The sequence below is a fragment of the Anser cygnoides genome, chromosome 3, assembly GCF_040182565.1.
Source record: "Anser cygnoides isolate HZ-2024a breed goose chromosome 3, Taihu_goose_T2T_genome, whole genome shotgun sequence".
Classification (NCBI taxonomy): domain Eukaryota; kingdom Metazoa; phylum Chordata; class Aves; order Anseriformes; family Anatidae; genus Anser; species Anser cygnoides.
In genome coordinates, this window is record NC_089875.1 from 57,979,951 (window position 1) to 57,992,609 (window position 12,659).

Sequence of the window (12,659 nt, forward strand, 5' to 3'; positions counted from 1 at the left end):
CACAGAGAACAGGAACTCATCAACAACAATGTAGTAACAGAAAGACCCAACTCTTCCTGTCTGATTTCATTCTGCCAAGGGTAATGAATCTGTTCTGTAAGTTTTGTTGTACAAGGTTAGGCTTCAGCACAGCCACTCTTGAGTTCAGAAAAATTATCACCAAGCATGCACAGCTGCTGTCAAAATGTACAAGAAAAGATGAGAATAAACATTTACTTCAGTAGAAAACAATAGCTGTGGACTTTGACTTTTCTGAAACTCTGTTGCTAGAGGTCCTACCTTGGCAAAAGCCAAGGGGACCTTTATCATGTTCTCTAAAAGCCACCGTGTCAAAGTTGTAACTCCGCTAATAAATGAGGCCAGCATTCTCAAGGTAGTTTATGAAGAACAATTTCTCCCCAGAATCTCCATCCTCATCCCCCAAACCCCGGCAATGCATCAGAATTAATTATTACGAAAACTGGTGAAGATAAAATGATGGCTAAAGCATCAAAAAGAATTAGACTGAAAGGTGGTGAAAAGCCCAACAGTCATGAGCCTTCCCTGTGACTGAGCTGAAGAACACTTGGATAAATGGAGACTGACACAGCAAACAATTCCTTTACAAAGAACTTTCAAAAATGCCTTCTACAATATTCAAAGCTGAAAATAAAGATGTCTAAGATGACTGCATGCAATTCATTTCAGCCAATGCTACTATGCCCAAAAATTTCAAACAGAAGACTTCTTCAAATCTACCAGTAATTATGTACTTCTAACAAAGCGACAGGAACTTGAATTGCCTTTTAGTTATGGCACAGAAGAGACTTCCTGAATACACAGGACCACTTGTTCTCAAATGCTTCATTTTCATGAAAAATGTTACAGGTTAGGCACTTTCAGTATGTGGAATGTCACCTGGAAGAAACATCATCAGAGTTGGCACTGATGTGGTGTTGGAAAAAATGTACGTATGGCTTGGTAGCACTTGCAAGTGTTCGGTTTGCGACCTCAAAACTCAAAGGAGGACAGTCCAAACAAACACAGTAAGAGTCACCTGTCTCTTTGCTCAGCTCTACACATACACATCATCATGCCATTCTTCTCACAACATCATTAAAAAGTGCAGTATCTAGCAGAAGCTGATGCTCCTCTTACCAGTAGGAACTCTCATACTGCTCCTCTAACACAAACAATTTAGGGAATGAATATATAGCAATGCCATCAGCCCCACTCCACAAAGGACCAATTTATCAAGGTCAACAGCAGTGGACAAATCTTGATCTGCTGTGGATCTGCTGAAGGATAAGCTCTGTTGTCATCTACTGATGAACAACCGTGTAAAGTGACTTGCCATGCCTTGCTATGGAAAACAAAATACTAAAGAAATATTTTCCACCAACAGAGCAAGAGAAGCAAACATTACACCTTTCAACTCCAAATACTGCATAAACTGTAGTAAGCACCTGTTGCAAAAATGTACCCCTTACCATTTAAACATACAGTTGAGAGAAATAATGTCCTACCTGACATACCAGATAGGGATGAAAAGTTCAAATTTCTTCTCAGAAACTACTTCTATGAGTACAGATTCAGCAATTTTAAAACTACTACACCTTTACCTTAATGCATGTAATTCCATATTTAAAAAAAAACAAAACTCTGATACAGGTTCTGCTATACGCGTGTGGTATACTTGAGAAATGAGAAAGTATTTTGATTTTTTTTTTTTACAAACACAGAAGTCCAAAAAACATAAAGAGATTTTCTGAACATGTATTTTTACCAAAAATATTTCATCACAAATAACACTTTTTACAGAGTTGTAAAGAATCATTCAAATGTTTCTGTCATTTTGCAGCAAGATTTGTCAAAGTCAACACTTTTGTTTTGTGGAGAGTATCTTTTGATTAAATTTCTTCATGACCAGGAAGGCATTACTCTGGGAAGGGTACCCTATCACAGAAAACAGCCCACCCCCAAAACTAGCCTGGGATGTAGGAGGCACAAGTTCTAATCTCCACATTGTTTCAACCTAATAGGGATTCAAATGACTGAAGGACTCAAGGAAGGAAAGATGTTATTCTCGCTTGCAAGCAACGTTCCTTAATCACTTCGGAGAAGATTAGTGCTAAGTGTACACAGAGTCATACACATAGAATCTTAGACTTTTATTTACACAAGGAAGCATTTGCATCACTTTACTCACCATTCCATGATTTAGCCATGCTGGTATAAAATTATCAAGCAGCTTTGGGTAAACCAGTTCCCTGTCATAGATATAGATGCTCCAAAACATCGTCACGACAAACTAGGAAAAAAAAAAAAAAAGGAGACATAATTAAATAAATGTTTCTGAGCAATTAGCTACATATTCTAGATTGCAAAGTGGGGCATTTAGCAAATGATCTATGGACAGATATAGATACAATTGTTCTTTGACCCAATCTTGCTTTAATCAATAATGTGAACCTGGATTATTCTTTGCATTCACTGTTCCATTTTTTTTTTTTGACTTTCAGCCTGGAAAAAAAATCTTTTTTTTTTGACTTATGTGCCTGTGGCCAAATTACAACTGAGTACTGTACTTTAGTAGCAGATGTGGTGCATAAATAATGTTCCACCACTAATGGGACAGAAAACAAATGGAAAATCAGGCAAAATATCACTTGGAATTCATAAAACATATAAGTATGAAGCATTCATCCCTGAACGGAAGCCTATAAACTCATCTTAGCACTTTTTAATGTCAGCCATCAGAATAGCATTATTAAAAAAAAACATTAACACTTCAGCCAGTCTGCACACAATTCACGGACTGAGATGCACAGAGAAGAGTTCCAGTATTCCCCTCGCTTGTCAGTACAAAATTTGCCCTAGCTCTTGTCAGAGACTATTTACTTGGAGCCCAAAGAACGACCATTATTTTCTCTAAACTGAGGGCAGGACAGATGGCTCAGATAAAGTTTGCGCTAGGCTCAACATTTGCCAAATTGTCACTAATTCATTAAAGATAATCTGATGTCTGAAAAGCAAAGAGAATATAAAACCACAGAAAATTACAGAAATAATAGTTTTAGCTTACCTTAGCTAGGGAAAGAACAGTCTGTAGTCTTCTAATTAAAACGCAATTGCTTTTTTTTACCTTGAATTTGAGCTCTTATTGCTTGCAGCAGTAAAAAATGGTATCTAGGCCAGGAGCTTTTCAATGACAATTTTGAGGGGATCTCTACACTGTAGCAACATGTCTGAGTTTCAAGTCTGAGAGACAACAGATATGACTTTCACTGAAATCAGGAAGGAAGTACTCATACACATCTGAACCGATTTGGCCCATGATCTTACTTAGATGGATTAGGACTAATCTTGGAGGAAAAGATGAGAGAAAGTGCAAGAAACATGGGGTGAGCACAGCGAGGTCAGCAAATTACGAGTATGTGTGATAGCGTGGGTATAAGTCGTTTCATATGCTTCTGAGTCTGTAAAGCTAAAACCGAGGTTACAGTTTATCGGTGGCACCTTGTTCTAGCCCCAGGAACACACGCCTCGGTCAGACAGTTATGTGAATGATCCGAAGCAGTACGCTGTTCCCTCGGCGTGCATACAGTACATAGTTTCTTGGTTTCCAGCACACTCGCCCATCTGTTACGACAGCTATCGGTGCCTGCTCGGAATAAGCTCGGAGACCATTTGACTAGTACGCAGAGGCCAGGAAAAAAAATAGGGTATGATGGACAGCCCGAAAAATATTGCAAGTGTAAAGTACCCCACAAGAAGTCTCTCTTCTGGCATTGGCATAGCCCAGCTCTTTACACACCTGCTGACACATGAGTGCCAAGATAGGAATAGCTGAACAGCAGGGAAAATGGAAGCAAAGTATCCTCTTCTCTATAGGCTTCCTAGAAGTCATGCATTATTACAGTGGGTCTCTGAGAACCTGCTACGACCAACTGGGACATAAAACCTCACGGAGATTCAGGCACACGAACAAGATTAGATAATGCTTTTTTCCAAAGAAGTCTTACAGCAAGGAAAATCACCCAGAACTACGTTGAACCTCATTGCACTGAACACAATGGCATGTTTTGATCTGCGATTTCTGTGTGGAGCAGCATAAAACAATTGACTTTGCCATGGAGGTAAAGATAGGAAAAGAGGGGATGTGCCATCTGTCCCTTTACCAAAGTCAGCCAATGGATGCAACGAGATCAGCCTAGCTGGTTGCAGCCATCTGGAGGTACAGACGGCAAACGCTGCTTAGCGAAGCACTATCGCAAGGTAGACATAAGGTAAAGGAAGTGCGCAAAACCCAGAGCGTTACAGAACCAGCCTGTCCCAGAGGATGACCAGACACGAGACAACACAGCGCCCTGGGGAAGATCCCTCCCAGTGTCTGGATGGTTCACCTTGCCTTTCTTTACAATTCGTTCGTTTGGATAAAATGAATCCTGAAAATGAACTGTTGAACTAAAGTGAACTATAAAAATAAACAATTTGGATAAAAAAAGTTATTATGAGGACTTCCTATTTAGATCCTTTGGCTGCTTCTGAATTTGTTCTTTGATTAATAAGCAGTTCTTGCTCTGGTACTTCAGAACCACCTCTACTATTCCTACACTGTGCTACTGGTAAAACGTCACCTGAGCTGGGCTTTGCCAAGGTCACACACAGCCATGCACTACAAGGCCACTGCAAGGAGCTGCTTCTTTGCACTGCCTATGTAAGGCTCAGAATTGCATCTCTTACGCTTATAATCCCATCTTCCTTGTGGCACGGTTCATTACTGTTAGGGCCAGAGTCATGGTACTGCCCTCAAAAGCCAAGCTCAGAGGCAGCACATAATGATTATTTCTGGGAGTCCAGTACTTTTATTTTCTTTTGTTCCCGAGCCAAAATGGCACAAATGCCACTCTTCCACCACCTCTTCACACAAACTCGAGGTCTGGAATTTGAGGAAGAAAACGGACACCAGGAATTGCTTTTACACTTCTTTGCACAGAAGTACCCTAAGACTGCCAACCTTCTGAAGACACTGATGATTTGGTTAAACAATATAAGGTTAAGCACCATAAAAAAACAGAAGAGCCCCTCTTTTGCTGCTTTTCCTATCTAGGGTCATTACAGACCAAAGGGAATGTCAAATTTGCAAACAAACCTTGGAAATTGTTTGAAAATATGGAGTAGCTACAGACATCTGGAGTATCACTAAATAAATACACACCAGCGGAAACAAAAAACAAGTCTGAAAACAAAACTCTTTTTTCCTATTTAAGGAGATTCTCCTTAAGCTTTTGTCTTCTGTCTCTGAAGCTTCAGAGAAGGACATGAGAACATGTGGCACTGCCACAGGAGCAATTTTAGAGGACAAGCTGGGAAATGGTTGGTGAGTCAAAAAGGAAAACAAGAAGCTTTATCAAAATACTGTGAATAGAAGCAAAAAAGGAACTAAGAGGGGGAAGCCAGTGAAACGAATTGCATAATTTGCTGTTTTAGATGAGCCCAACCAAGAAATGTTATGCAAAACAAGAATGAACCCAGTGGATCTTTATTTTCCTGCACTATGTATTTTTGGTTTTGGCTGGGCTGCACAGTTAGGTTCACTCATTTCCTGGATGGCTTCATGACAAAGTAAAAAAAAAAACACTCTGACCTTGACAAAATTACATCTAAGTACACGTTGTGCAGTTAAAGGTAAGTTTTCTGGCTGTCTCCCAAGACAGCTGTGGTTAAGTGCAAGTATAAATATATCACTTGGGAGCATCGTTGAGGGTTAAAGGCATTACATATAGAAGTGAATTGTTATTAAAAGCAGACTGCCATAAGTGCAAACTGGCATGGTACTACTGGCTTTATGTGGGATCTAGCGCTAGCACAGAATCACACCAACTGAATTTGAAAAGGGCCAATGAAAGAAATCACAAAGTGTGAACTGAAAACCAGGGAGGGCTCTCCTTGGAAAAGAGAGATCAGCAGTCAGCTGTACTGCTCGCTCATGCTTCCCTCACCAGTTGCTATTTCACCACCAATGAGGGCAGAATCTGGAATAGAGAGATTTTGGCATGGCAGAATCAGTTATGGAAATAAAAGTGTTTTGTAGTCCAGTAAAATAACAAGGTAAGTAGAGGACTGCAGCAAATGCATACACATCTTTCCTTGGGATAAGATCCCTAATCAGCGTTATTAATTGTCAACAGAAGAAGGGTGATCAGCTTTCCTTTTGACTGCACTAGCGCCTTCTTAAAATACCACAGAGAAACCAGAGATACGGAAGCATGCCTGGCTTTCTGTCTTTAGCATCACAGCTTTTTAAAAGCATTAAAGTATAATTTATGCAAATGAGATCACTCTTGCCAGTTTAGACTCAGGCCCAAACTGAGCTATTAAAACTACATAATAATGTACAGCCTGTGATTTTCTAGACAGCAATTGCTCTTCTAATATGTAACAACATCAATTTTCTTTCTTCGTTCTATTTCTATTAGACATAGTCTTAAACACCTAGAAATGCCCATTCTATCTCTTTCTCTTCTTGTATGGTACAAATGAATCACAATAACCATTGATAAAGCCATATACAGTTTACACAAAACACTAAGTAGCAAAAGAAACTTGGAAACTCCATGATCCATGTCAAACAAATAGAAAAGAGTAGGGATAGTTTAAAACACTGGTATAGGCTTTGACTTTTACGCTTGCCTTACATTTCTTTAGTAGTGTAAACTATTCCCAACACAAATCTCCTTCAGGATGATAAAGGGGTGGTAAGTGCACCCAGTATAAACAAGAATTGGTAGTAGACTTCTAAAATGCCTATCGCAAACTTTTTTTTTTCTGTGGATGCTTCCTGATCTCTTAGGCATTTGAATAGTATCCCAGCCTTATAGGAACCTTAAAAAGGGCCAGGAAGTGTTGCCCAGCGACTTCATATGGAATAACACTTTACTGCACAGAAAATTGGTTTGTTGATTTCTGATTTCATTCGCTTAAAAGCTACACTAAAAAGAAGAAAAATAGGTACACAGTAGTCATTAGGTCCTTCAAAGAGGTTCACGTTTATTGCTTGATGCTCCTAAACCTAATAGCAGGTTGGCAACTCTCGGTTTTATCAGAGCCCCTGGAGATACGCAATGCATAGCACAACACTGGAGAAATTTGATTTGCTGCAAAGATTTTGCAAGATTTGATTTGTTGCAAAGCCACCCAAGGAGTTTGTTTGCCCTTGGGCTGGTTCTTTCCCTTCCTTTGGAAGGTGGGAGGAGGTTGGTGGTCAGACTTCCCAGGTGGTTTACATGTTACACTTTTTAAGGAAGTACTAAAAATGAAATGCTGTAGTTTGTTACGTGTTTTTTCACACATCATTGTTTGACTTGGGAGTGGAAACCCCTTTTCTCATCTATATTTCAGAGCAAGTCGTCTCAAGGGCTTCAGTAAGCAGGAAATAAAGAAAAAAAATGTGTTGAATAGCTCTTGAAAAACTACAGTTAGTGGGCTTTAAAATGTTCCCCTAGTATTTGCATTATTCCCTAAATATGCCCTGTGTAAAACACTGAGCAATAAGAATTTAGATGTTAAGGTAACTGACAAGTATTTAAGCATGGCCACTGTACTGTTACATCAGAAACCCAACAAGGATTTTATTCACATCTGTTCAATTTTTCTGTGTGAATATTCCCTCATGCCGCTACTGGAAAGCGCTGAGAAGCTCCGTGGAGAGCTACGTGGGTGAGATTCAAAAAAAAAAAAAAATCTGCATTTGAACTTACATTGTTCTTTTTTTTATTTTTTTGGAGTGAAGAAGCTGTTAAGAGAATATGGGAAATAAGGGAACTTTAACTTTTTTCCTGCAGACACTCTGTTTTTTAGTAACTTCCTCCTAACAAGTACCCCTGGCATATGAGAATTTCACTGGGTATTTTCTTGCACATAAATAGGTCTTTAAAGAACAAAACCAGCATTAGACATTTGCTACTTTCAGGCAAACCCTTCCTACTCATAACCACATTAAAGAAAAGTGGTGCCAGCCTGTGGCGGGTCTGCTGTCCCACCGGCACTGCCTAGTGCTTGGGCACATGGTAGCTGCAGTGCAGTGACGGCTGTCAGAGAGGGTAAGGTTTTGGGAAGGAGCTGCCTTGGTGTGTCTTACATGTTAGACATGTAAGCCTGAGGCAGGGCAATGAGGCCAGTGTTACCTTCTGAAGCTCTGTTGTTTGTCTCCCAGTAGCCAGGAGAAGAAGCAACACTAAAAACAACCTTTTTAGGCTTTCTTCATTAGTAGTAAATTGAAAGAACATGTGGTAAACAATTGTTCCACCTCCCCACTGAAACGTTACCTTTAGGAATTAAGAGCATCTGTTCAAGGAGCATGGCCATTCCTTATTATTTTCTATTTTTTTTTGTGTGTGTGTGTGTGTAACAAGTTGTTTCTGCATGAAACCACTGAGAAACAAGCTAGCTCCAGGTATGCAAAATGTCCCTTGGGAACTGTGTAAATTTTGCAACAGTACATTTAGAGCAGGGGATGACTAGTGGTGATTCCTTGCTTACTAGTGGCAAGCAAAACACTGCATGAAAGAAACCCACAAAACATGCAGCCGAAAATTGCTCTCAGAATTGCCAAGCCAAAACGAAGCTAATATTCTCCAAGATCTTGAAAGTTTCAAGGTCAGAAACACTGCAAGGGTGGAAAAGTACACCAACATCAGAACAGCGCTAAAACAGAGGCAGGAGAGAATCCTTGTAGATTGTTTTGATGCTTACACACTTGTATACTGAAAAAGGCACTTAAACTCTTTAAATAAAGACAAATAATGTCATATTGTTCTCTTTCTTCACTTCTAGTATCAACATGGTAGGAAAATGAGCTGCTGCTGATCACAATCACTACTACTTCATAATTCCCAAACTCCCTCAAAATATACATGGAACATACATATCTCTGCACACATAAAATACCTATTTGCAAGCCTGCTTATACAGAGATTTTTTAAAATGTATTATTTGATACTAATTCCTCTATCATGGCTGAAGAACTGCAGTTTGCTACCCCAGCATGAACTGTGGCAGCTCCCAAGAGGTAGGCCAGCAAGTACAGTAAGTGAAGGCTACCAAATGGGTATTTATGCAGGAAACACCTTCACAGTGTTTCAGACACACTTTGCATTTTCTAACTTCTTGCAAAAGCATTCTTTATTTCTTCATATATTGTGAAATCTCACATTACTGAGAACCACATCTAATGAAGCATCTCTGAATATAATATATATAAAATATATATAAAATATATATAAAATATATAAATGATATATTGATAAGTTGGGTTAAGTGCTGTTAATTGAAAATGAGTGTTCAGCTTTATTGAAACGGTACAAACTTTGAGGCAGTTTTCTAGTAGTTCTACAATGAAAAAAGTGAATGTATTTTGAACTACTCTACATCGAAATTAAAAATCAAAAATCAAGTTTCAACCCAAATTATAGTAAAAGCAGTACTTTAATGAAAGGTTCTCCATTCTTTTAATGTAGCCTATACTTAGAACTAATCTGAGACACACTTCCACATAAAAACATAAAATTCTGGATTTTCAGACTTTTTCAGTGTGTGGTATGAAACACCTCAAGACATTGAGCGCCTTTTGCCACTGAAAGAGAAGTGCAGTGTCCCAGTGGAACAGAATCCAATCCAAAGAATAGTTTTCCTTTGAAAAAGACATCTAAAACCATATTATTCCATATCTTCTGTGTGCCTTTTTTTACATTACCGACTAACTCCTTTTTTCCTACCCCATTTCTTCTGTCAGCTCCAAATCCCCCATGGGATTAACAAGGATCAATGTGGATTTTAGCTTCCCTTCTCCTCCATGACAGGACTGCACACAGCCTGGGAGCTCCAGTCAGGTCGTTATGGTGTAAAACATGTCAGTCAGCACTTTCTTTCCAACTGATGATGACACAAGGAGCAGAAGAAGCCCAGACTGATTCTTAAGAACCCACCAGTAGAATTCACATTTGAAATCACTTCTACAATCTACTTCCTATAGTAAAGTACATTTTTTAATGAACCAAAAATAATTTCAGCAACATCAGCGTTCTCTTACACCTGTGATAAATACAGAGTAGTAAAATCACCTCTACCATGTTTCTCTTTCTCTGTAGTCTCCTGTGAAGAGATGTAAAAGCCTTTCAGGCAAAAGACAACCAGCAAACACCACCACTCACCCAGCCTGTGAAGATGTGCGCAGATTAACACCACACTTACCACTCCGATGGGGAAAGCCAGAACAGCCATCATCCAGTCACGGAGGGAAATGAGTTTTTTCAGCTGCCTTTCTTGTTCTTGACTGTCATTTCCTTTAGTGAGAAGACTGGAAAGGTCGGTCAATACACAGATCCCGAAGAAGACAGCCTGGATAACCTGCACAGAAACAGGAACACATCTTCAGCAGTGGAAACACCAGACTTTGGCAAGGAGCAGAGGCAGATGCAGGCACAGGTGAGGAATAGCGCCTCAGAACAGTGTCAGGAGTGGGGAAGTTACCTCAGTTACTTCAAGATGAGTAGAATTTGTTCACGTTAAACATAAAGGCCCCTTGTGCTTCCAGGCTGGGAGTTACCTGGGTACGTACAGTATTCACCTAAACCAGTTTTCCAATTGTTTGTCCAAAAGGTTCACATTTCGAGCACACTGAAATAAACACTCTGACCAGGATGCCAGTGCAGGGAAAATACACTAAGTAGGTAGTTAGTAAAATTAAAAGAAACCTGATTTTGCTGTTGGTAGGTTTCATGTCCATTACCTCAGCTGGAAGACCCTGATTGCTTTTCACGTTTCTGGGGGAGGCTGTGCAAATGGAAGGACTGTTTCGCTGGTGGTAAGCCCACCCACGCCTCAGCCAGGTGCCACCTGCCTGGGGGCTGAACTACAACGATCACCCCTGCTTCGCCCCATAAAGCTAGGCCCCAAAGCCTTCATCTCAGCAGTGGAAAAAGCGAGAAACGCTGCCTGTAAAAACAAAGGAAATAAAAAAGATGAGCGGTTCTTCCTCATGTGCCAGGAGCCAAACCTGGAGACCCCCCCTGCCCAGGAGCGAAGAACGTGCCTGAGGCCTCCTGAGAGACTCGGCACGCACCACAGGCGCCGGCGGATCCATCACTGCAGCTCGGGTCACCAGCGACACACGAGCAAGCTGCAGGAGTCAGCCAAGCTCTCACTTCGTGATGGCAGTCTGCCATTTGCCTGTCCTCTTTTTTGTGTGTTTATGTGTGCAACACTGTGAGATTATCTCTTGTATTAAATTGTTAGTTTAATCACCTGAACTCACCGATTTGGTTCAAACTTGACTTGGTCTTAGCTTGATACTGTGTTTTTCTTCCTTAATTAGCTGAGTAAAATTGTAGTAAGTTAGCTCAGGAATGCTCTTGCCTGAGGACGTATCAACTTGCTCATCCTTTTTAGTACAGTTCAGAAAAAGTGCACAGAGTTTGTTTACTCCCAGAGCTTGAAGCCCGGGTCACAAACCCACATGCATCGGGTAATCTCAGGTAAGAAATTAACAAAACACGGGCTTGGTTCCCAAACTGCATAGTGATTCATCAAAAACCATACACATACACTTAAAATACATACTAGATGTTTTTTCCAAAACAAGCCTGGAGTACCAGTGTAAAAGTCTAATTGTAAATCTAAGCGTTTGCCTGACTGCGAGCCTCATACTAAAAAGCAGGCCGTCTGTAAGAAATAAGAATAGCACATCCCTAGGTATTGCAAGATACAATTTATTAGGTGCACGTATCTTTGCAGAATTTGAACTATAATATAAGTAAGAAAACTCCTCAGGATACAGAACACTAATTTGGAATAGGGGAGGAAAGAAGGAGGGAGGAAGGAAGGAAATACCAAAGAGATGTTGACTACTAGAAAGAAATCCAGAGAAGCGAAATGGTTGGATGGCTTAAAGTACATTCCCTTCCTCAACAATCCTCACATAACCCAAATACTTATAAATTCTGGCTGTAAAGCTGTGAACGACAGACGTTCAAATGGCCCCTGAATATCCTGTCATCAACATAATAAAGGAGCTGCTTGCAATTCTGCTTCCATTGCCCTCCCCTCTCCCTGCTGTAGCTCCATATAATTTGCTTGATAAATAGCACAGAGCATAGACCAGCAACATTGCAAAACATTCCCTGAAGCCATGAAATGTGACAGACTACTAATGTTGGACCTGAGTATTCAGCTAGAAAAAGGTATAACTTCAAATGACTTTGGAAAAGTTAATGTTTTCTATGTAATTCCTAAAAAACATTTTAAATCAAAGTAGGTGCTCCTTGGAGCTACATAATCGCACAAAGTCCTTATGCATTTTTTCATGTTATTTATTTGAAAGAAGCATTTAGTAGAAAAAAAAAAATCTTCCCATCCTCAGCCCTGTTTTCCACCAGACAGATGGCCTATTTGGAGAGAAGGAATAGAAGCACTAATTATGTATTTGCTTGACTTAAGAGGAGATATGATACCATCTACACTATTCGCTCAAGAGTGTGAATGCCAAAGAAGGAAAGAGATTCAAGACAGGACTGAAAAAAAAAAAAAAGTATACCTAACAGTAATGAGATCAATCTGGGTGTAAAGAAGTTTAGGCTGAGTACCAGGAAATATTTCCTAACAGGGAGTTCTACCAGACC

The 12,659-nt window shown here is 40.0% G+C and overlaps 1 protein-coding gene across 2 annotated transcripts in view; it reads right to left on the reverse strand.

Moving 5' to 3' along the window:
* AIG1 (androgen induced 1) overlaps positions 1-12,659 on the reverse strand; it is a 123,499-nt gene that overhangs the window by 76,215 nt on the left and 34,625 nt on the right. For both annotated transcript variants that reach the window (XM_013194190.3, XM_066994224.1), the window contains exons 2-3: positions 10,234-10,389; positions 2,189-2,290 (exon numbers count right to left, since the gene is read on the reverse strand). In XM_013194190.3, coding sequence (XP_013049644.1) covers positions 2,189-2,290; positions 10,234-10,389 — 258 coding nt within the window. The remainder of the gene's footprint in view (positions 1-2,188; positions 2,291-10,233; positions 10,390-12,659) is intronic.